This window comes from Mauremys mutica, chromosome 18 (assembly GCF_020497125.1).
Source record: "Mauremys mutica isolate MM-2020 ecotype Southern chromosome 18, ASM2049712v1, whole genome shotgun sequence".
NCBI classification, from domain to species: Eukaryota; Metazoa; Chordata; order Testudines; family Geoemydidae; genus Mauremys; species Mauremys mutica.
This window is the reverse complement of record NC_059089.1, coordinates 189215-214671: the sequence shown is the minus strand read 5'-3', so window position 1 is coordinate 214671 and position 25457 is coordinate 189215. Positions and strand designations below refer to the sequence as shown.

General features: G+C 47.2%; 1 protein-coding gene across 1 annotated transcript; it reads right to left on the bottom strand.

The window, feature by feature from the left end:
* Positions 1-10189: 10189 nt before the first annotated feature.
* On the bottom strand, positions 10190-23949 carry LOC123352314 (ficolin-2-like). Its single transcript, XM_044992196.1, has 10 exons — positions 23658-23949; positions 22353-22466; positions 19922-19975; positions 19171-19206; positions 18759-18794; positions 17190-17219; positions 16685-16812; positions 15605-15734; positions 14919-15053; positions 10190-11940 (listed from the first exon to the last, which is right to left on the bottom strand). The coding sequence occupies exons 1-10, from the start codon at positions 23803-23805 to the stop codon at positions 11687-11689; spliced, it is 1065 nt and encodes a 354-aa protein (XP_044848131.1). The 5' UTR covers positions 23806-23949; the 3' UTR covers positions 10190-11686.
* Positions 23950-25457: the final 1508 nt, after the last annotated feature.

The following is a 25457-nucleotide window of genomic DNA, read 5'->3' as shown; positions in this document are numbered from 1 at the left end:
GCTCCCTTGCCTCCTGCAGCGCAGTTGCTGGAATGGTGATCGTTGTAAATGGCATGTTATAGTTGAAGGAATCTCCTGTAGCAAAGCAATTTTGCTGATCTAGTCCAAGTGGCCAGTTTCGTTCCCTAGTTCTGCACTGGGATTGCCCATTTCACTGAGCTCCAGGAGTCCCTCGCAGTAATGCAGAGAGGTTGCAGTTATGTTTGAGTTCCTTTGGGAAGGGAGGATAAATTCTGAAAGCACGAGGCAGGGAATCGTTTTAAAATGCATCCCCCTCTCAGTACTGGGGGTTGTGCTCGTAAAGCAAAGAGCCCAGAAGATTAACTCTGGATCTCCCAAAGGAGGAAGAGCTGGGAACTTTGCTTTCAGTGATTAGACAAGATAACTGAATGGCACCACATCTGGGTGAGATCAGCACTGGGATTACATCACCAGGAACACGCTGCTATTCTTGGGACCCTGCTGCTGAAGATTCAAATCCCCAGGTGTAACTTATGTTAACCCAATATGGAGTTTTGACCCCCCCTCTAGCGGCTGGGCCTTGTACACAGGTTTTTGAGTTTGCTGTTCTCTCCATGCTTTCAGAGCTAATTCTTTAACTCAGGTACTGGAGGCTCATGCTTCTAGATCCAGAGATCCTCCTTCCAATCACGACAGACAATCCACCCAGGAGTTGTCACACATGTCGAGGATGCACTTTCCCACTGCACTGTAGGGGACTGAGTTTCCAGATGCTGTAATGTAACCTAACCTGGTGCATCAACTGTATGGTTTTTCCCTTAAAAGTTTAAGCGCATAGATTTGCAGTAGGGAAGGAATCGTACGGCTCTGTTGGCCTTGCCTGGTGTGTGGGTGTGTGGTTTTTTTATTTGCTATAAAAGGTACAGAAGTTGCCCAGGACCTACCTGCAACCCCACCAACAAAGTCTCCAAGAATGAGCTTGTATGTCTGTCTCCCCTGAAATCCTGAATGACTTGTACTTGGCAAACACATGGTTGTTTTCAAAGTCTGAGGTCGTTGCGCAGCTCATTGTTTGTCAGGCTTGACAAAGCCCAGGCTGGGATGATTTAGTTGGGGATTGGCCCTGCTTTGAGCAGGGGGTTGGACTAGATACCTCCTGAGGTCCCTTCCAACCCTGATAGTCTATTAGGAAAATGGATTGCTATTATCTTTATTTGTTATTCTGCACAACCGTTGGGTTCTTTATTGGGGAACCACAGAGATTTGGCCTGGGGCTGGCAGCTTACCACCCCAGTGCCTTACTATAACAAACTCAATCCCCCAGTCTCACCTGGCCATTAACAAAGCACTTTGTCTCTAACTAAGAAGAGAGAAGCTTCATCTCTCTCATGATACATTGAGCAGGAGGAGACACTGTCCTGGCTCCATTGATTTAGCAGAGGATCACTATTGGCTACTGCCATCAATGCACATGACACTTTACAATACAGATCCCAATGGATGCCCTGCCCTGAACAGCTTGTAATCTAAAAGCAAGATTGTGCCTGTCCCTTGTGCAGATGCTTGGTGGGGACATACAAAGGCCTATCACCAGCACAGTCCCTGTGCTCGGGGACCATTCATTCTGTGTGCCCTGGGGAAGGCACATTGCTCCAAAGGGACAGGGAAAGGTGGGATGGACACAAGGCCACCGTCCAGCCTCAGCTCTGACCCAGCTGTGCTGAGCAGGCTGCAGCCACCCTGCCTGCTGATGGTCTCAGGCAGAGATTGTGCTCCACCCACACCCAGGTCATAGCTGAGGGTAAATCATGCAATTGGGGGCCCGATTCATCTGTCTGGCAATGCAGAGCCTGACACAGGGAAGAGGGGCTGGGTAGTGCTCCCCTCCCCAATCCTGGAACTGCCAAGGGGCAATTCAGCCCCCAAATCTGGTCAGGGATGCCCCAAAGATTGCCCAGCTTGTAGCTAGCTTCTCAAGACCTCTTTTTATATATATATATATATATATATATATATAAAGCTTTGCAGCAGGATTACCAGGGAGCAGGACCATACAGGGCACACCTCTTCCCAGCCCCAGAACAGGCCCCATCCAAGCCTGGCAGGCCCCATATCATCTCCTGCACCAGGGATTCTTGCAGGGGGCCAAGAACTGGCCATCTGCCTGGCCAAGAGGATCTCCCCCATTGGGTGTCTTCTCCCAGGAGCGGTAGGACTGTTCTGCAGTCTCTTTGCCTGGGTATTGCTGGCTGCAGTTTCAGAACCACCACTGGTCTGTCTCACTCAGTCCATGTGGAGAGCATAAGAAAAACAGTAATTTAGTTAACAATGTTAACAGGTGGCTAGTGTCATCCCCCAGCCAGAATTCTGTCAGCTGGTTCCCAAAACCCCTCTCGTATGAGTTCCAGTCAGGGGGAAAAAAATCCCCTGCCCCATCTCTGGAAAACCTGCAGGGAAAAGAGCAGGGCTCAGGTGGGAGACAGCACAGTGGTTTGGATTCTTAATAGGGAATAAGCACATTACATGTTGTTCAAATCCATTGCTTTCCCATGACTGAATGCTCAGCTCCTCTGGGCTAATGATCAGTGTGGTAGCATAGCCCAGAATTGTATGGTCCCCATACACAGTGATGCAAGCTGCCCAGATGATAGTATCATCCTTTACCTCCTTCTAAGAGTGCTGGTGTAATGTAACTAAAAGTCTGACCAAAAGTAGCATCCACAGTAACTGCAAGGGAAAAAATATTTGCTAATCTGGAATTTAAATTAAGGGGACTGGGTGGGGGAATCCCTTAAGAGAACACTGGTTTTCTCAAACTACTAATGCTATAAAACTTTAAAATGCAAAATCCACATTCAAAAAGGTGGAACTGCACAGTTAACATTAGTCACTCTAGTCAACATTAAGTCTGGTCCACTTCTCTGCTCTCCCATCATGCTGTGCAGGGAAGGCATGGTACTCTTGGTGTGGGTACTGGTACTTTTGAAAAGGTTTTGAAAGCGTCCATTAAATCCACTCTATTGTTCAAAGTGAGCTTGGACTCCATGGTCCAATGTGATACGCTCTGTAAAAACACATTCTTCAGCTAGCAAAGAATGCTACTCCTTCCTGCTGAGAGAGAGTGCTCAATGGGAGCATATGATCATTATGCTCAGTCATCTGTATTGGGCAGTTCATTCTTTTATGGGTGCAATTAAAGGTGCTGGCCCACATCCTCAGAGGTACATAGGCTCCTAACTTCCACTGACTTGAAGTAGGTAAAATCCCATGGAAAGCAAGTTGAAGGGGAAAAACAATTGAAGACAGTTGGCAGTTTTTCAAAGAGACATTATTAAGGGCACAAGAGCAAACTATCCCACTGCATAGGAAAGATAGGAAGCATGGCAAGAGACCACCCTGGCTTAACCAGGAGATCATCAATGATCTAAAACTCAGTCCTACAAAAAGTGAGAATTACAAAGGATGAACATAACTACAAGTATGTAGGGACAAAATTAGAAAGGCCAAGGTACAAAACAAGATCAAACTAGCTAGGGACATAAAGGGTAATGAGAACTTTCTACAAATACATTAGAAGCAAGAGGAAGACCAAGGACAGAGTAGGTCCATTACTCAATGAGGAGGGGAAGACAAAAACAGAAAATGTGGAAGTGGCAGAATGACATCTTTGTTTCAGTTGCCACCAAGAAGGCTGGTGGCGATTGGATGTCTAACCTAGTGGATGTCAGTGAAAATGAGGTAATATCAGAGCCTAAAATAGGGAAAGAAGTAAAAAATTACCTAGACAAATTGGATGTCTTCAAATCACCAGGGCCTGATGAAATGCATCCTAGATTACTCAAGGAGCTGCCTGAGGAAATATCTGAGCCATCAGCAATTATTATATTTGAAGTTGTAGACAGACATTCCAGAAGACAGGAAAAGGGCAAATATAGTGACCACCTATAAATAAGGACAACCTAGAGAATTACAGACCAGTCAGCTTAACTTCTATACCCAGAAAAAGAATGGAGCAAATAATTAAATCAATTTGCAAACACCTAGATAGCTCAGTGGCTTGCACGTTGGCCTGATAAGCCCAGGGTTGTGAGTTCAATCCTAGAGGGGGCCATTTAGGGATCTGGGGCAAAAATCTGTCAGGGACAGTACTTGGTCCTGCTAGTGAAGCCAGGGGACTGGACTTGATGACCTTGCAAGGTCCTTCCAGTTCTATGATATATAATGAACTGATAAGTAACAGCCAGCATATATTTGTCATGAACAAATCATGTCAAACCAACCTGATATCTATCTTTGACAGGGTAACAAGCCTCGTGGATAGGGAGGAAGTGGTAGATGTGGTATATCTGACTTTAGTAAGGCTTTTGATACTGTCTCGCATGACCTTCTTCTAAACAAACTAGGGAAATACAACCTTGAGGGAGCTACTATAAGGTGGGGGCATAAATGGTTGGAAAATCATTCTCAGAGTAGTTAGCAGTGGTTCACAGTCGAGCTGGAAGGGCCTAATGAGTAGGGTCCTGCAGGGATCAGCTCTGGGTCTGGTTCTGTTCAATGTCTTCAACGATTTAGACAATGGCATAGAGAGAACACTTATAAAAATTTGCAGATGATACCAAGCTGGGAGGGGTTACAAGTGCTTTGAAGGCTAGGATTAAAATTCAAAATGATCTGGACAAACTAGAAAAAATCATCTGAAGTAAATAAGATGAAATTCCATAAGGACAAATGCAAATACTCCATTTAGGAAAGAACAATCAGTTGCACACAGAAAATGGGAAATGACTGCCTAGGAAGGAGCAATGCAGAAAGAGGTCATAGTGAATCAAAAGCTAAATATGAGTCAATAGTGTAACGCTGTCACAAAAAAAGTGAACATCATTTCTGGGCTGTATTAGCAGGAGTGTTTGTAAGCAAGACATGAGAAGAATATGAAACTCACCTTTCACACAGTAGATTATCCATCTCCGTCTCTCCTGGGTAGAAGGAGGAATACAATGAAAATGTTAGTGGTGCTTTTTGAGGTCCATATTGTAGCTGAACTTAATGTGTTATGCCCCAGCACCACCACAACCCCCTGCGTGGTCACCAATCCTGGGTGCCTGGTGCAACAGCAGCTGTGCACCCAGTCTTTCCTGCCCCACATAGAAGAGGGGAATGGACCAAGGTTGATTATATTCTCCAGTCAGCTGGAGAAGTAGAGCTGAGCCAGCCCAAGGCATGGAGGAAGATTCAGCCGAACCTAGTAAAGGGGTGGCACAGCTTATGTCCCACCTGGAGCAATCCTTTCCCTGGGCTGCTCTTGGAAGAGTAAATCTGTGCAACACCCCATGCTCAAAGCTGGAAGCAGACTTATTTTAGCCCCAAATGATTCTCACTTTGTATCTTTCTTCTGCCCTGGCGGACATGTTCTCATTTGCAGAACAATTCTCTTTCTAAAGAGAGAACCAATTATAGATACAAGGCAGGAAATACTAAAAGAAACTGAAATTTCAGTGAAGCAGGATGCATTGACAGTGTTCTAAGAATTCACTCAAGCGGGAAAGAGCAAAGGTCACCCGGAAGGTAAAGGCTCTAAAAATAACAATAACACTTAAAACTTCTCTAGTGTCTCCCATGTGACAATGTCAAAGTGTTTTACAAACTTTAACCTCCTACACATCTAGTAGGACACTATTCCTATGGATCATCTCACCTGCACTTTGCCCACTAACCCATGTCCCCCATGACTTCAAACAGTTGCCATTTAAAAACAAAAGCAAAAAAAACCCCAACCAAAAAAACCCACTCAAAAGAAAATTTCCTTCTCCCTTCAATTATGGGGTATTCTCCACAGTTACACAAGCATAAGATGCTCAAAGGCCACTATGTAGTGCAAGACACTTACACTTTTAAGGTCCAATTATCTTGGACCCATCAGGAGTAGAAATGGACCACTGGAAAAGAGATTCCTCCATTATTAATGGGGTAAATGGCATTTGCTGTTAACCCTGGAAGTTCCTGAGTTCAGACTTTGAAGTTAAAACATTGATGTACATGAGGAAGCTATTTTAATCCCTGTTCAGAGGTTTTAAAATGTTATACAATTTCTCCTTCTTGCTGTATCAGTTATGGGAGTGCCACTGAAGAGAGACTTGCATCTAGTGTATGATATGTACGGTATTTAGTTAATCTAAAGAATCCCATTTATTGGTATGTAGAAATGTATAGTAATGTTCCTCAATAAGGAGGTTGAATAAAGTTGTTGTTTTTGCACTACAAACAGCTTCCTCGATCTAGCTTGTAACATTGTCAACACTACCGGTGGTTGGGAATTTTTCAATGGACTGGCTTTTTCCATCCAAAATGTGCAGCTTTGTTGAAGCCAAAACTTGTCATGGAAAAGGGTCAGTTTTGACGAATTTCCTGTTTTGGGAAAAAACAAAGCATAGGAACTTTCAATGTCCTGTTTGCACCTTTTTGAGGGAAAAAGTTGAAATTGAAACAAAATATTTTGCAATTATTTGAGTGAAACATTTTAATTACCCTACGATGCTAACCCTCTGCAGGCCCAGGGCTGCTGGCTCTGCTGCCAGGACTCACCCCTCCAGCAGAGCTTGCAGTGACTCAGTCCACAGGCTTGCCACAGCAGCTTACCCCTGGGTAGGGCCTGACACAGGTATTTCACAGGGTCTGCCACAGCTGCAAGTTAGTCAGTACAATAGCACCACTTGGCCACAGACCCGCCTGCTGCCTTGTGGTGGTACAGACACCCCAGGCTTCCAGCCTGCCTGTGATCTGGTTCTTGTTCCAGCCTTGTTGATGCCCTACTCCAACCTTGCTACAACTCTGTTCCTGACTTGCTTTTAGGGTTGCCAGGTGTCCAGTTTTTGGCTGGAACACCTGGTTGAAAAGGGACCCTGGTGGTTCTAGTCAGCAGGCAGGCTCTCTACCCAGTTCCATGCACCTCCCAGGAAGCTGCTGGCATGTTCAGCTCCTAGGCATAGGGGCAGCCATGGGGGCTCCGTGCGCTGTCCTTCCCCCAAGCACCAGCTCTGCAGCTCCCATTGGCCAGGAACTGTGGCTGATGGGAGCTGCAGGGAGCAGCACTTGTGGGTGAGGGGTAGTGTGCAGAACTGCCTGGCTGTGCCTCCACCTAGGAGTCAGAGAAATATGTCACTGCTTCTGGGGAGCTGCCTGAGGTAAGAGCTTCCCAGAGCCTGCACCTCTCACACCCAATTTTTTCCCCCACAAAACTGAAATTCTGAGACATCAACTTTTCATCCCAATCTGGGATAGGAAGTTTTCTGAAGCCTCAAATTTTCATGGGATGGGAAAACTGTTTGCCTACCATTATACTTCTAGTGATGCACCCCTCCCCACCCCCCAATGGTGAGAGCACTAATGTAGAGCAGCTGTGCAAGAGTTCTTGGCACCATGTCTTCTGACCCCACTCAAAGCCTGTCTAGACAACCCACCGGCCATGGGCCGTGACCTGTGTACATAGTGCTTCCACTGCTGCTTCTACTGGCGAACCCACATCAATGGGGAAAGCTTAAGAAAAAAGTGCACTATAAACAAGCCCTTTAAGCCTGGTTATTTGGACTTAAGGGTACAACTGGGACCTTGTGGGGTTGTTTTGGTGAGAGTGTGGGAAGCTAGATATGCAGACTCAAGAATGGGCTAGTTCTCATCTGCTAGCAGGCAGTAAACAGGATAATAAATTAGAAGGTTGTACAAAATGGCAATTATCCAATGAAGCTACAGCTGTGCTTGTGTGTACCTTATTAACCAATTAGCAATTGCTTGATTGCCTGGCCTTAATTGTATATAAGAGCATGCTGGAGAGAAATAAAGGACTCTGCTACCAATCAAACTGACTGAGCTTTGTCCACGCACGCCTGCGCTGCAACAGGACCTTAACTTTAGTAGATGAGACAAATCTCACTGGGCAGAAGAGATCTGCCCTCTGAAGAGGGTTAGGGACAGCTGATTGCAGCATAATTTCCCTTACACTAGCACTAGGACAGGTGAGCACATATTCTCTCCGCTGTGCACTAGCAGAAAGTAAATGCAACCTCAAGCTGCATTCACTAACTGCCCCATATCATCGGTGCTGCGAGGGAGGTGAGGTTTACCTGTGATAGGCTTGTAAAATACACACATCCCTATTGTGCCATATCCTGTATAGCTGGGGGTTTAGTTACATTCTAGCTTACACTGACATGGGCCAAATATAACCTGTGAGCAATTATTGCAGATGTTGCGTTATCTGCACAGCCCCATGCTGGTATCTTTAATCCGCTCAAGAGTTTCACCGTTCAGGAAAAATATCACTTAGGGGAATAGTGGAGAGAATCGTGTACAAAGAATGTCCTGTTTCCATGTTACTCTAGTGCTTTAAAAATGAATCTTAAATAGCTCTCTTGGTATACAGGCGAGGGCAGGGGTTCTTACCTGTAGCCCCAAGTGTTCCGGGGACTCCTCTTTCTCCTAAAGAAAGAAAACGGCCTGAAATCCTTGTTGGACGCATCAGTCACACTTTGCTCATTGTGCTCATCTTGGTGCTAACCCTGTCCTGGTGCTGGGAAAACCCCACCCCTCCAAGTCCGTTTACTAGCACTCCAGGGGGAAAAAGAATCCTGCTAATTCCAGAGCTGGGTGCATTTGGCCAAAAGTATCTAACGGATAATTATTTGCTCAATAAGGGTGAATTGCTGGCCGCCTGCCTGGGGTGAAAAGGTCTAGGCCGAGCTTGAGCCCACTAAATAAAGCTGAAGCAGGATGTAAGTGGTGTATAGACCCTTCACTGACTGCCTACACAGAGTGAATTTCACCTGGCGGGCATGATCCAACTCCCAATAAAATCTTCTGGAAGAATCCCACTCAGTCGCCGCATTCTGTTTGCTGTGAGGTTGCGCTGTGGAAAAATAAATAGATGCAGTGGCCCAGGAGGGCTGCTCGTATGCCATTTCGAAATCCATTTTCTTATGTAATCTGCCTGAGTTTCCTGCATGGGGTGTTCCAGTGAGGCTACCTTTATCTCAGTTTCCCAAAGCTGTTTATCTTTAACCAGAATTGATGTGCTGTGTCTGTGCTTGTTAAAACCTCATCCAACAAGACATCATAAATATCAGCCACAAGTGTCTGTTTTGTACAATACACATTGGCTGTGCCTTCTACGGGAGAGAGAAAAATGACCATAGGACTCACGCAGAACTGAACGTTGGCCATAGTAGGACCCCGGCATATGTTTAGCATTGATATTATTATTCACCTGAGCAAAGCGATGTCTGATGCTCTTCTCAATGGCTCTTTTCCCCTTTTAGGCTGTAAGGCAATAACTTTTGAGCACTGCATCCAATCAATTGCAAAATTTCGGGGAAGGCAGAACCTTATTGATTTTTTCTTTTTTTTTTTTGGTGACAAATGGGGAAAACCAGAAGGGAGGAAATATGAGGTACACAGGGCCCCTGGCATCTGGTTAGCAGACCCCCCCCCCCCAGCTTCAACCACCCCAGTAAATGTCTACAGATCTGAAAAAATGGTTTCTGGCAGCCATTAGCACTATATCATAACAGTACCCCCCGCCCTCCATCTCAGCTCTTCCAAAATGTCGATAGCCAGAGTGACTAACTTGTAGCCTAGACAGCAGCCATAAGAATGGTGGGAGTGGGAAGGAGGGAGGAAGGGTGAGTGGAGGTGCATATTGAGCCCCTGGCATGGAGGGGAGAATGGGGGACACTGGCATGGGGAAATGGGCAGCACATGGAACCACTGTTGGGGCAGGGATAGTGGGGAAAGGGTGCCATGGGGCCACAAACCTCCTGGTGTGGGGCAGAATGGGGACAATGGTATGGGTGTAAAGGGTGGGGGACACAGAGCACCTGGCATATGGATGGAGGGGTTGCAGTGAGTCCCTGAAACAGAGCTGCCAGGCTGGCATGCAGGGAGCTCGTGTGTGTGTGAGGGGAGAATGGAAGGCTGCAGAATCCCTGGTGTGTGCAATGCACTCGGGTGACAGACCAAACAAAGCGTACAGCCTGTGAGTATTACTAGTTAGCACTTCTATGGTGTTGTGCACATGTGCAGCACTTTGTATAGCCTGAGGTTGGCTATGTTGCTTTGCTGCAGGTCTGCATTTTGGTTTTGGCTAGAGCCACTGTCCCTTTCTAGGGTGAGACTAGAGGTGCCAGGATGCTCCTCAGGAACACGCAGAAAAGGAGATTTGATGTACAATAGTGTTTTATTTAGAGTTTAAAATGATCAGTGATATGGCGCAGTCAGGGTGGTAGGAATTTCCATTGTTCTCACTCCCTGCCGTCCCGGCTCTTTCCCACAACACAGTGACGGCTTCTGTGGCTTTGGATGAACATGAAGAAACGCCCGGGAACAAAACAGCCCTAAACCACAGCTGTCATTCAGTGGGGCAGCAGCCTCCAGGCAAGGGAGTCTATACAAACGATGCCATGCTCCAGAGGGGTCTGGATGGAACCAGCACCAACATCAGCAGGAGCCAGAAACAGTAGAAAGGTGCTCAGAGAACTGCTCTCAAAGCAGAGACTCAACTCAGCTGTGATCTGTGAGAGGATTAATGCTGGAAAATATTAACCAAATTAAACCCGGGGGTAGCTGGAAATGCTTGGATCTCATAGTGATGGGGTGCTCCATAAATAGATAGAACAATGATGATTTTACAGCCTCTTTTCTCCTGCAGAGAAGACTCTACTCCCTAGACATGCACTTGGTGAATGTTTGTTTAGAAGAGAAGTGATGGGTTATCTGAGAGTCCTGTCTCATGGTAGGGGGAGCAGGCAAAGGCAGAGGAAGGTGTGGTTCTGGGGTTGAGAGAAGTCTAAGGACTCCCATTATTATTTGCATTACAGGAATGTGGAATGGGGACCCCCCCTTGCACACCTGGACAGAGTCCCTGCCCCAAAGAGCTTGCAAACTACACAGACAAAGAATGGGCAAATGCAGCAGTCCAGTCCTCATGTTGCAGCGAGAGATTCTGCACTAGAGCTGGAGATGCACTTCTTCCCAGCCCCGGGAGATGTCCGTGTTGTAGCTCTGATCGAGCTAGTGCACTAAAAGTAGCAGTGTGGCTGTGGCGATGCGAGCAGAGGTTCAGGCAAACTGCACAACTTGTGTTTGGTGAGAGAGACGCTTTTGAGCAGACCCAAGCCTGTCCAAGGTCCGAGCCCTGCCCTCGGGTGGCAAGCCCAAGGTGTCACAGCCAAACTGCTGCTGATCAGAGCTAGTGCATGTACGTCTACCCACGCTGGGAATTACACCTCCCAGCTGCAGTGCAGTCGTCTCCTACGTTACTTGCCAAAGCTGACACAGGAAATGGATTGCAGAAGCAATACCTGAACCCCCATCTCTGGAGTCCTAGCCCACTCCCTTAACGACAGGAGCAGGCTTCTAAACCTGACTCAGTGGAGATTAAGCTTGTTGCTACTTAATGTCTAGAAAGAAGTGCCACTTCGGCTTGTATCCCCGGCCATGAACCCTGTAGCACGTGAAGCAGCTCTGTTAGTTGGGCAGCCAAGGCAGTCACAGGTAGGAGCCAAAGGAAACAAGTGAAATCGGTGGTACCAAAATGAAGATCCGAGCATTAGCCATACTTAGGACCCAGGCATTGGAGGGGGAGAGAAGGCAGTGCCAGGAAAATCCAGCTGGCAGAAATATGTTACAGGCAAGAACCAGAGAGCAATTCTCTCTCATCATGTGCCTGCTGGCTGAGCTAGACAGACCTAAATTTCATTTCTGATTGTTTGTAGGAATAATTATATCCTTTGCCCGTCCTCCAGTTCACGCCATCTGCAAAGCTGGCATGGGCACCAGCCAAGTACATCCCATTCAGGTTGGACCAGTGACAGTCCTTGTACCACCAGCCCCCCTTGTAGATTGCAGCACAGTTTCGAGCATTTGAAGCCAGGTCATTGTCATGGTCTCTGGTTGAAAACGGCATGTCCTTGTGCGAGGTTAGTGAGTCACCTGTGGAAAATAATTGTGTTACTTTGTCACGAAGATGTTAGTTTCTTGTCTTGCCAGGGCCTGATCTCAAGCCCATTGATGTGGATGGGGGTCTTTCCAGGGATTTCAGGCCAGGGCACTTGGCATTATAGTACCATATGCTGCGCTGTTTCATGTGATCACCTGCTTAATTCCCCAAATCCCAGCCAGTGTGGTCTGCCACGGGATGGCTTATTTCACTACCAGGCACCAGGAAACCCTTGCAGTGCAGGAGACAGGCTCTTATGCTTAGTGGAGGAAGGAGGAGAAGGCAGCACCTAGGAAATTACACATACAAACATATGTAACGCCAACAGACCCTGGTCGCCAGCACTGAACCCGGGAGCTCTGGAGCTTAGTGCATGAGCCTCTATCACATGAGCTAAAAGCCGACTGCCTGTTAGCAAAGGCTGTAGCGCAGACTCAATCTTTCTCTTTAAGTAGGATGACCATCCATCCTGTTTTTAACGGGACAGTCCCGTATTTAAGCCCTATTGCAGGTGTCTTGGCTTTGTTTAAAAAAACAGGCAAATTGTCCCCTATTTTCTGGTCCCCCGGCTGGTCAGTCAGCGAAGCCCCAGCCGTGTCTTGTTTGTGGCTGGTGAGTGCAGGCAGGTGGTGTCTTGTCAGTGAGAGTACGTGGCAGCCTCAGGCCGGGTGGAGAGGCAGGAAGATGACACCTCACGTAGGACGAGAGGCAGCCCCATGTGTGAGGGGCTAGGGGTGTGTGTCACCTCTCGCCATGTGAAACCTCAAGCAGGAGTTCTCAATGGGGGTCACTGGGCACCGATGCTGAAACCCAGAGCCTGAGCCCCCCATGGGGCTGCAACCTTGATCCCCGGCACCCACCGTGGGGCTGAAGCTGGAGACGTGGGACTGACGCCCCGATTGCTGGCTCCTGCTGTAGGGCTGAAGCCAGAGCCACAGGGAGGTGGAGCCCCCAGTGCCCACTCCAGAGCTGAAGCTGGAACTGCAGGGAAGCTGGAGGCCCCAATTCCCAGTGCTCACTGCAGGGCTGAAGCCAGAGCCACAGGGGAGGGGTGGTTTAAAACTCTGATGCGCAGGGCTGAAGCCAGAGCTGGGGAGGGAGCCGGGGGGACTGAAGCCCTGATTCCTAGTGCCCGCTGCGGGGCTGAAGCCGGAGCCATGGGGCTGAATGCCTGAGCCCTGGCGACCTCCGTGAGGCTGAAGGCAGGAGCCATGGGGCAGAATCTTGGATCCCCAGTGCTCTCCATGGGGCAGAAGACCCTTGAGCCCATGGGTAGAGCTGGGGGGCACCAGGAATGTTGCCACCCCAAACAGCAGTGCACGTGAAGGGGTATCCTAAGGTCAGCGCCACCCCCGCCCCACACACCTCCTTCTCTCTCTCTCTGCCCCCTGGCCAGTTCAGAGGCGGGAAGCTGGAGCCAAGCAGTGCAGGGCAACTGCCATGGAGCAGGCAGCCATGGTGTTCCCTCCTCTCCTGCTGGCTGCTCTGCAGCTCCCAGCCCCTGTTTCTCACACAGCTGGAGAGCTGTGGGGGGAGGGGGCTGGCCAAGCCCTCAGGGAACAGGGACTGCACCATGAGTTACCCCCCCCCTCCATCCTGCACCATGAGCTGCCCCCAGCTACCCCCTCCCTCCATCCTGAGCTACCCCTTTGCCTGCACACAGCCCCTAGCTATCCCCTCCCTCCATCCCCCACGCAGCCCCCATCCTGCACACAGCCCCCAGCTACCCCCCTCCCTGCACCCTGAACTGTTTTCAAACTTTTTGAGCAGATTTTCTCCCCCCCCACACACACCTTTGAATTATAATTTTTGGTTGTGCCTCTTTCCCATCACAGCCCAGACAGGCTGGGTGGCCTCCTGAGGTGAGTCGGGGGTGAAGGCGGCGCTCCCTCCCTGGACGTGCCATGTGGAGCTGGCTTGAGCCCTGCTGGCCCCTGTCCCCCCAAATAGAAGTCTTACTACACCTCTGCCCAAGGCTGCCCCCAGACACTGAGGCCCCCCTTGCCCTGCTGGGCTCTAGAGTTTTATACCGTGGGGGGGGGGTACTGCATAGTTCTGATTGCTGTTGAATACGAGCAATTTTACAAGGTGTCCTGTATTCAGCATAGGGCAATATGGTCACCCTCTCTTTAAATGGTCTTGGTGCCGCTCGATGGGACAGAACACCACACCCAAGGAGGTGTGCGGGTTACACGTACTTCTAGTGGGGACTGTGCTGGTAACTCCACAACTCTTAAATATACTCATCTCAATGGGGGGAACACTGGGTCTTCACATGGCAGCATGACCACATTGGCCCGTGATGTCACACCATTACAAGAGGTGCTTTGGGAGTGAGGTCACTAGAAGAACGTGGTGCTTTGGGAATGCTATTGCGTTGCATCTCCAGCATGTCTGTGGTGGTAGTGGGAGTACATGAATGCTGTAGCTTAGAGCAGAGACCCGACTGGCCTCCCACCTCACTGCCTTAGGGTTTCTTCTCTGGTGCTCTTTAAGGACAGGTGTCCCTAGCCAGACAACTGGCTACTAGAGCCCTGGTGGAATTTCACATCAGTGATGTTCAAACGGGTTCAGAATTCCTAAAATTGCAGTTGTCGCTAGTGAAATCAACTTAGATTTGGAGGCTAAATACAAAAACAATGGGCTGCATTGGGTGCTGATTTACAACCTCTGCAACCCCCTGATTGCACAGTATTAATCAATACAGCATTTGTTCCAGTGCTATAGGGAAGATTCCTGTTCTTCAGTCCCTCTGTCAGTTTTTCCTTGCCTGGAACTGTGTTTCCAGATGCTGTAAATAAATTTGATCTGGTGTCTTAGATGCACATTTTCCCCCGCCCCCAAGAGATTAAACGATTATGACAATCAGGGAGGAATTTATTTTGCTTTTGCCACAAGGTGTCCTCTTTCTCTGTTGGTTGGGCCTGTTTTTCTTGGGCTATGAAAGGTATAAGACGTGTCCAGAACCTACCTGCAGTGCCTCCAATAAAGTCTCCAAGAACCAGTTTGTATTTCTCCGTCTCTCCTGCAATCTTGAATGACTTGTACTTGGCAAACTGCGTGTTGTTTTCAAAGTCTTGGAGGTCAATGCGGAGTTCATGGTTTCCTGTTGAAAAATGATGTTATCATGAAACACAGTGCAAAAGCAGAATGTGCTCAATCTTCTTGCACCTGAATCAGCCTGATATTTGCAGTAGGGCTGGTGTTACCAAACTGACTTCTACCCTAGTAGCAAACAGTGCCACAGCATCTGCCCCCATCCTTCGAAGAGATTTTCCATCACTTTGCCCCTTCTGTAACCGTTCACACCTATGCAAATCAGAACGAGAGCATTTTACATTCATTTTTTGCATTGCAGAGCAAAGAAGATTCTGGACTGGAGTATCCAGAGCCATCTCCTTCTCTGAAATTCACTAGTGGCACTGCATGCTTCAGCCATCAGATAGCTGACAGCCTGTTTAAAGACCTTTCTAGGTTTTAAATGATCCATCCTCTCCATTAGAGATACAGCGATCTCTGCTCCAGCAGCTTTTCCCAGAAGGGTTGTCAAAAACAGGCTCAGTCCCCTTCTCACTATTTTCACCATTGTTAGTGTGTCTCACTGCTCTCTGTAATGAGGAGGGATTAGACTGAAAAAACGTATCCGTGATTTCTTACCAAGGGATGTCAGCAGGTGGATATTGTCATTCCCCAGCCAGAATTCTGACCGCTGGCTGCCAAAACCTCTCTTGTATGAATCCCAGTCGCGGAAAAAGTTCTCAGATCCATCTGCCCGTTTTTGGAAAACCTACAGGGAAAGGAGAGGGGCTCATGTAGGAAACTGAAGAGCGGTGTCCGCCTTTACTAAAAGCTGGGCAAAGGAGGGGGAAAAAGACCCCTCCCCCAGTCTCCAAAGGTACATCAACTACTCATGTGTAAATAGCTTCAACCCATTTCAGTCTCGGGTGAATACTCCAGAGTGGCTGAGTGGTTAATGTTCACTGTGGAGAATGGTGCATCTAAATCCCCTATCCACAGCATTGAAAGTATATCTGACAGAGTGAACTGTCACATGGTGGGGAGGGGGGGATGACCTAAGCAGCTGATTCCAATTAACCAATCCCCTCAGACTGCTGGGAGTAGGCAGGATCTGGGCCTATATAATCCAGACCCAGCTAATCTCAGCGGAGGAGTGACAATGTGCAGGGGGAATGGGATGCTGAAGAGGTGCTGCAGGGAAAACAGTCTCAGAAAGGAGCAGCAGGAGAGGCAATTGCCTTCGGGGGTTGGTGGGGGGGGGGGGGGGAAGGTACTAAGGCTGGGGAGAGCTGGGTACAGGCGGGGGCTGCTTCCCTAGGAAACTTTGGACTAGCATGCAAGGCAGGAGAATTTATGGGGAAAAGGGACTAAGGACTTTTGGTGTAGATGATGATGATAAAGTAAATATTGATACAGCTCCTATGTCTTCTCTGGCTTCCGCCCCCTTTGGTGGTCAGGCCACTGTGGCCCGCCAGGCAATAGCTTAGTGGCAGCATTCAATAACTTTAAAGTCCTTTGCATCAACTCTTATGAAAAGAGTGAATTAAACTCGTCTCTTCAAAAGAATTTAAACCTAACATCAGTGAAACCCATAGGAATGTAATTCAGTGTCCTGGGCTATTGATTAGCTTGCAACGAACCCACTTTCTCACATCCTGGGACCCTCCTGCAGAACGAGCTTCTGTCTCTGATAGTTGTGCACACTTTATTCTCACTTACAAGCCATCCCCCACCATCTGTGTCCATGTCACACAGCACAGTCCTGGCATTACAGTCACTGGGGTAGATGGTGTACCAGCCGCTCAGGGCGTTCCCTCTAGCTAACAGCTCCTTGCAGTTCTTTGCTCCTGGACAAAACCAGAATTTAAAATACTTATTAAAAGTCAACATGATTGCAAGCTGTCTAGAACAAAAACCTGGCTAAAACCTGTCTAGAACAATAAACCCTGGCTTTATTAATCTTCTCATACCTTGGGTGAGTGCAATAACTGAAAACTCCACTCAGTGGTTTTAGCTCTGAAATCGAGGCAGGTTCTTCAAAGACAATATCCATTTCAAATGAGCTTCGCCATTGGGTATGTGTGTTTATCAGGGCCAGGGATATTGTGACAAACACCACGACCCCTACGACAGCTGGGGGAGAATCAAATGTGACTCTGAAGCAAGGTTCCGTGTCCCCGGAGCAGAATGAACTGGCTGACCAGAAATTCCAGGAAACACTCACCTTTCTTACACTGGACGCTGTCCAGCTCTCCTGTGCAGGAAAATGAAATCGGAAAGGAGTGAGTCGATAAACTGCTCATAGTGTCTAGCATAAAAATGCTTGTCAATTATGACTACGTGCCTCTGGGTTTGAGATGCACAAACAGTGCCATAAGTTCAGTGTTAAGTTTGCTGGCTTTATATTTTCATGAGCCATGATTCCTTGGTGGTTCTTTCACGGTCAACTGGATGATGCATTCCCACCAAGGGAGAGGAGTTGCAAGACACCTGCCCTCCTTAGAAAAGAAGGGCGTCCTAGGGCCAGGCAACAGCCAGGGTCAATTTTAGTTTGTGCACTTGTGGGAATTCTCCACACACACCAGAGGATGCAAATAGCTTCCAATGAGCTGGGTAAAAAGCAGGCACTGAGCTCATCCTCTTTTTGCTGGAGCAGGCCAGCCATGAATGGTGAAGCAGGTTGCACCAGCCCTCCTCCACCTGGGACCCTCAGAATGTAGCATCCCTCCCTGTGCACTAGGGAATGTGGGTGGGGTGTTCTAAGAATTTAGATCGATTAATTACTCTTTAGCTCCTTCCCGCCAAGGATTACATAGGGGAGCAAAGGGTTGTTATTAGTCATCCCATCTCTTATAGAAGGAGACTTCTTTATTTAAGCAGGGAACTGGCCTTTCTCCCAGGATTCGCATGGGGATGGGAATTATGGGCTAACTGGGTCATCTTAAGTGAGACCCTTACGCAGAATGGTACTGGCTCCAATCTGATTAATTTGTACGTTAGAAATATTCCTGGTACTTGAGTTCTGGCACTGGCCAAAAAGTCATCTGTGTGTAATTAGGGGAGCTGTTGCAACACTTGGATGGTCGCATGTTGACATGTTTGTTATGCTAAAAAATGTTTCACTCTGCAGGCTTCACTTCAGTTATGAATGTTACAGAAATATTGTGGGGGGAGGGGGAAGGGGAATCAGTTTGTTTGTGTCCTATGCTTTTTAAATACAGTTCTACTCTGAAGAGTGACTATGTACAAATGGCCCTTTATGACTGTCAACACCTCAATAGATATTATTCTGAATACACAAACTTCTTAAAATTGCTCTCTATTCATGTGACCATCTCTGTGGTAGAGGGTGTTAGACTCTTCTTCTGGTGCCACATCAACAATACTGTTTACTAAACTCTGATCACTTTGATTTTGTTGGGATTACACAATTCTATAGAAGCAGCAAAGAATCCTCTGATACAATTCTATAGGACTGCATAGCATTTATTAAGGGCACAACTTGAACACTATAGTATTCCCCAGGTATAAATGAAGGCACTTGTTACAGGTGGTAATGAACAAAAAGGGAAGAACCCAGCATGACTCTCAGATCTCAGGCTGAGTTTGCAAGGCTGGTAAGGGGCGGGGTGGGGGGAACATTTTACTTGTAAACTAATCAGATTTCCAATGGAACCCTTGAGAGATAGGACCCCACTGTGTTACTTCAAAGGAATTCCTTTTTAGCTCAGAGCTGCACTTTAAAGATGAAACTCCCAGAGCTCTTGGCATGAAAGAGGGCAGAGGTTCTCACCTAGTGTTCCGGGTGCTCCAGGAGATCCTTTATCGCCTAAAGAAAGAACACAGGGTCAAATCCTTGATACTTGGAGATGACACCCTGATCTGTGTAGGGCTTAAGCAATGCCTCGCTTTAAGGCATACAAGCTTGGAAACATGGCCCCAGTGTATGACATGGATGTGCTATGAATGGAATTACTGAAGCAAGATACTTCAGCAGGATTCTGCTGAATGTGTCCACCAGGAAGGATTTCAGAGGGCCTCCTCTGCCCGCCTAGGTGTTGATGTCAATCTCCAAAGGCAGGACTTGGAAGGCCTGGCACATGTGAAAATTGGGCTCATCCTGGACTCTACTAGCTGTCACAGTCCATCACCTTAGATAATGTGGCTTCATAAAATCAGACAAGAAGAATGATTTGAGCTCTCACCTTTTGGACCTGTGGGACCAGCAACACCTCTGTCCCCTGATAAGAGAATAGAAAGGATTTAGTAGAGTTGCAGGCATCTGAGTTGTGAGCTCAGAGCTGAATTTCTTTTAGGATAAACATCTGAAGGCAAATCCTGTTCCCCTGATCAAGACCTATGGCAAAGGTTTGGCTTAGGAGCTCACCGCATCCTCGCCAGGCCATGGAGTGTTCTCTGATCACTACTGTGTCCTCAGACCAGGAGCAGCCTCCAATCCAGCTGTTGGTCCTTCTCTCGGCCTGGGGAATGGCCAGTGGTTCCACCACTCCATTGATCTGCTAGATCTACCCTCAATCTTGCCCTTGCCCACACCCTCCCTGTCCTGTCCCTACTCTCCCTCCATAGCAGGAGATCCTCTGGAGCAGGGTTCTATGAGGCACAGGTCATTTATAGCCCTGTGTGGGTTCTTGGTATTCTGCCCCTGCTACCTGGGCAGAAAATTGCACCCGTTCATTTCTGGGCATGGCCCTTCATGGCTACAAAAGAGGGGCTGGGATTTAGCTACTTTGTACAGTCAAAGGAGCATAAGAACGGCCATACTAGGTCAGACCAAAGATCCATCTAGCCCAGTATCCTGTCTTCTGACAGTGGCCAGTGCCAGGTGCCCCAAAAGGAGCACATACTCCTTGGAGAGAAGACACAAATGCTTTTAGGACAGAGGCTGTTATCTCTATTACCTTCCAAGAGCACAAGGTTTTCTACTGGTTACTTTACCTTTCAGCCCCGGTGGTCCTGCCTTCCCAGGGATTCCCTGTGTTCCCTGAACACCTACACAACACAGAAAGAGAGTAAATATCTTACAAGACAAATGTTGACATGTTACATTTGGGAGTTCCCTCTTTGTGCTCTGCCTTAAAGCCAGAGGGTGTAGGGAGAAGTTGCTCGTACTCGAGACATTAATGACCTTGTTAAGCTATGTAAACTGTGCCCAGATACCATGGTGATGGGTGCAATAGAGAAATGAATTGAAATGCTATACTTGCTATTTTTGGTCAAATGACTGCCTGTCTGAAAAATGTTCTGGCAGCAAAATTTTTGATTTCACAGCAATACTCCCACATAGTGGGAAGTTTGAGTAACCTTGAAGGTTTAATCTTGATGGGCTAAATTTCAAAATAGCTCACATCCAGCATTCTGGGCTTTAAAAACAAACAACCCTCCCCCCCTTCTTGGCCACTTAGTTCAACACCTTAGTGATAGCTGAGCTCTTTTGTAAATCTGACCCTATGAACATCTCAAAGATTTAGCAGCGCCAATATTTATTGCCTAGAGTTTCTTGGGGATGACATTCATGTATAGTGTATTGTCCCCACCAAGTGGGACCTAGAAGACAAACAGCTCATTTCTCTATACATGGCACCCCTTGTGTTTCCGTTGTGAAGTGCCAATCGGGGGAAATGGACACTCTGAGAACAGAGTTCTTTTAAGCCCATGTCTGTTGCAGAGTGAGTGTCTTGCATTGTAATTGGGATAGTTAACCCCCATCATAGGAATAATTGCTTTATCTCCAAGGACTGAACATTTATTATTGTCCTTGGTGGCCTCAGAGGGCAGATCCATGCTAACTCTAGTGTATTGGCTCCGGATCCCAAGGCTTCCATGACATGGATTATTACACCAGATGGTTTGGGGGCTAAACGCCTCTTTACAGGCATGCTCTGGATGCTGTCTTTGGGATGGTGTTGGAAATGGAGGGTGACACCATTGAGGGGACTACTCCCATGCCACTGGTGGGGGTGTACCTCTGTGCATGGCCTGATAGCAAAAGTTGATGGACCAAGCGGGACTCTGTATTATTCAACTATGGGTCAACTCTGCCAGTGGCTTAGTGAAGAATGATAATCGCTCTGTTGCCCAATCATTGACAGATTGTTGCCCAGAGGTCCTCACAAGTCACCATGAGGCTTGTGATGGATGTACTAGAAGGGGAGGTGATGAGAGTGCCTTTAGTGCTGGACCCAGACTGCATCTAATGGACCCAGACTGCAGAGACTTTAGCATTTCTTAGCTTCAACCACAGTGCTAGCAAAGAGAGACCCTTCTCCTGCTCTACTAAAGCATCCAGGAGACCTCAGCCAGCAGGGTTATTCAGGGTGTAAGGCAGACGAATACATCCAGAATCTTTCCCTCTGGGACAGAATAGCACTTCTTTCAGGGTGAGGACTGTTCCATCTATGGAAATCCATATCAAGAGCATTTGGCACATGCTCCAGAGTCCATGTCAGAGCAGGAGATGACCATGGGCATGGCTTATCTTGGACGGTGTTCAGTTAAGTCACTCTTTGGGGTGGAAGAGGCACTGAGGAAGCTGGGCATGATCACCTGTTTACTGGGCACAACTATTTGTCATTCACCCTAAGCTGAGCCACAAACATTTGTGGAGCATTTAGACTAGTGCCCACGTTGCACTAATTGCCAGTTAACTGCTATTAATCAGTTAACTCTAGTTAAAACAGGACCACAGTCTAGTCTTGGCAAACCTTCTGTAACTGGCTTCTGCCTTTGGAAAGCAGTCCTCCTCAGGGGCTGTGAGATATGCAGGCTGGTAAGCTTCAGTTTGTGCTGTTGGGCTCAGCCAGCCAGGTTATTGAACGTACAAACTCCAGTCAGGGTTAGCTGAGGTTTTAGGAAGGTCGAGATGTGGGAGTTGTTTGGTGTGACTGACTGTTTTCTACACAGCTTGGCTACTTTTGTTATAAACATCCTAGTTAGGATTGCCAATTTTGGTTGGACGTATTCCTGGAGGTTTCATCCCATGACCATCTTTAATTAAAGATTAATCTTGAATTCCCAGAGACTCCAGGACAATCCTGGGGGGTTGGCAACCCTAATCCTCGTGCAGCTACTCTTTAAAACAAACAAAACCGTGTCCAAAAGAGAGCTGAGTTACAGATAGTGTTGCTAAATGCTGGCCATGAGAAGACATGACATACATAGATCCTTAGGTTACTTAGGTAACCCAAACATCAAATCATAGAAATACCAAAACTAAGGTGACATGAACAGTTCTGATACCAGCCTTCTCTGCTGGTTCATGTCAAGAAGCTATTAAAATGAAGAAAAAATAGAGAAATCATTCATTCACTCTTCTATCCATCCGCCTCATCACTCAAATCAGGTTCCCATTCAGTGCCTGGGAATGTACCTTTCATTCCTGCAGCTCCTGGGTCACCTTTGGGTCCTGCAGCACCAGCCATGCCAGGGCATCCTTGGAGAACGGCGAGTTTATCGGAACCACTGAGTCCTACTATTCTCACATCTGGAGTAACAAACAAACCAACAAATGACTCCTGTAAGAGTCTCAGGAGCTGAAACAGTCTTCAAAGGGTGGTGGTGGGGAACCTCACCAGACCCATTTCTGGGTACTTGTAGGGTCCTATTGCCCCAGCATCTGAGCACTTCAGTCTAATATATTAATCCCCCTTGTGAGGTAGGTCCTGCCTAATGTCACAGACTTCCTGTGACATGGCAGGGACTTAACCATGGTCTCTGACCTCCTAGGTTAGTGACCAAACCATGGGACCATCCAGCCTCCTGATCAAATCCCGATCAGAACCCACCAATCTCCTTTGTTAGCTATAAATGCAAAAATAATCATCTCACTCTCAGAAATGAAATACACAATATACTGCTGTGAAGATGATGATAAAAGAACTGTTTATACAGATAAATTACTCCTATATCTACATGTATTTATTAAACTGGTTCCACTTCAAAGATAGGCTGATCCTAAAATAGCAGTGGGAGAACCACAGATCATGGGTGGTTCTCTGAAATGTATCAATCTCCTAGGTCCTGAAATTAAGCAAGAGCTGCTGAGATTTCTTGTACTCACTGATACACGTGTACACACACACTCAGGCTGGCTCTTATTTATCCAAAACCATATGGGCCTTTCCTAACTTGCTGACGTGTTGCAATCTTGAGGCACAAGAGACCTCATGAAGGATGGGATTTAATTCTGTGTTTCTCTATTGTAGCAATTCAAATATTGTTATGGTATTTAAATGGAAGGCTGTGAGCAATTTTTAATACTGTTAGACTCAACTTATATAAATTGCAGCACTCTTCTGTTGATAGCATGTTCAAGAAAGACGTCAAAATGCCTGTGTATAGAGTCCCACAGATCTGTTGTCTAATACAGCATGCCAGCAATATGCTTTGAACAGCACTGATCTCGATTAGAGAGGGTTAGACGATGAAATGCTGCAATTATACAACAACTGCAAACTACCTTCTATTCAGAATTTATTTTTGCACTGGAAAATCTGATAATTATTAATTCTACATACCCTGGGGCCACTCTCCTATCTGAAGAGGCCAGCCACGATGGAGAGAGGTTATAAAATAAAGTCTATAAAGAGTCCATTCAAATCTACTTTGCTCTCAATAGTGCAAAGGAAGAAGTAGGAAGGACTATGTCTTTGAAAGTAGCAGATTTATGTCTCACCTGGGCAGGTGTCTTCTGCCTTGGCAACCACTGCTGCTATGGAGAGTAAAGTGATGAGGGTTTGCTGTGTTGCTGTCCCCATGGCAGATGCTTCCTCTGCAAAGGCAGCTCCAATTGTGTTCTTGTCCTCGTCTCTCTGCTTCAGCATTTCAGAGCAACACAAGCCTTATATTGGCAATAAATAAAATAGTAAACTCCACCTCCCAATTCCTCACCCTTTCATCCTCCACATTCTCTTTCCCGTGAGATTGTGTCGGGGAAAATTACACAGATGTAGTCACTCAATAGCCATGATGACCTAATTTTAAAACTCAGACCCACTTATGTTCCTGTAAATCTGGCTTTGGGTGTGCTTTATAGGAGAGTTTCAGCTATGAGAGTCAGACCACATCTAACTTTTACTGCATGAAGGATACTTTTTCATGTGTTATCACTATTACTAAACATTTTTGTAGTGTAATAAATGTACACAGTACTTTGCAAACCACAGAGTAAGATAAGCTCTCCACCCCAATACACTTACACTGTGAAACTGATAAGGAAAAGGTGACAGCGGGAACTAGTTCATTTAAACAAGAATGTTGGTCTAGGAAGAGCTTCTGGAAGAAGTGTGCTCTAAGGAGATTTCTGAGAACAGAGGGCTGTGACAAAGTGGGAATTTTCTGTAACATACATATGAATGATATGCATGACAATGACTTCCTTGACTAGGGATTGCTGCCTTGTGGGTGCAGAAAGGGTTAAAATGCTTCCAAGGCAGAACAGGACACATGAGGTGCTTGGGTCATGAATGGAACCTTAAGGACTGGCAGAAACTCACCCAGATCCTCCATTGCTATGGAAAGACAATGGGAACCCCCCCGCCACCCCCAGGACTGAACAAATGACCCCTAACAACGGGGAACATGTAAACTCAGCACAGGTTCTGCCGGAGAAGGACAATGGACCAAAAGGTATCAAGGAGCTGTGTGAAGAGTTTGCCTTTGGAGAGACACAGGGACTCTCCCCTGGCACTGAGAGACTGACCCAGAGGGAGACTGAGCTTGGCTGGAGAGACCCCTGGTGCTGGCCAGTCTGAACCCTGTCTTCATCTTTGTTTCTCTGTGGACTTCCCTAAGGACTTCCCAGGGCTGGAGTTCAGTAACTAATAAACCCTGCTCCGTTTTGAAAGGCTGCCTGGTGTCACTGCAAATATTGCTGAAGTGCATTGATCCTGGGGCAGGGCAAAAAGTGTCTGAACAGGAGCTTATCTCAGTTGGACTCTTTGGGCATGGTGTGAAACAGGAGTTCTGGAGTCCAGAGGCTCAGCCTCAGAGGAATTGAGGCTGCATGGCCAACCCTTGCAGAAGAGCAGGACTCCTTGTCGCTCTGGCACGCTGAAGGAGCTCCTCAAGGGACTGTTCAAAAGCTGGGACGTAGCACAGATCCGGTGGATCTGTGACACAGGCATTTGGTGGACCAGCAGTGGGAGAAATCAACAAAGCAGAGAGTTAACTTCTGCCACAACCCCCACACTGAAGTCAGTGGGATTGCGCCGGGGGTAAAGGTGACAAATTTGCCTCATTGTTGAAAATTCCTGATGTTTGCCCAGTTCACTGGCTGGGACAGAGTTTCCAGATACTGGAAAGAAACTTAATCCAGTTGCTTAATTGCTCACTTTTGTTCTAAGATATTCACAGTTCTGGCAAACAGGGAGGACTCTCCCCGCCCCCCCTAACGGGATGTCTTGCATCATTGTTGGCTTTCCCCTCCTTTATGAAAGGATCAGAATGTGCGTAGAACATACCCGACTGACCCTTA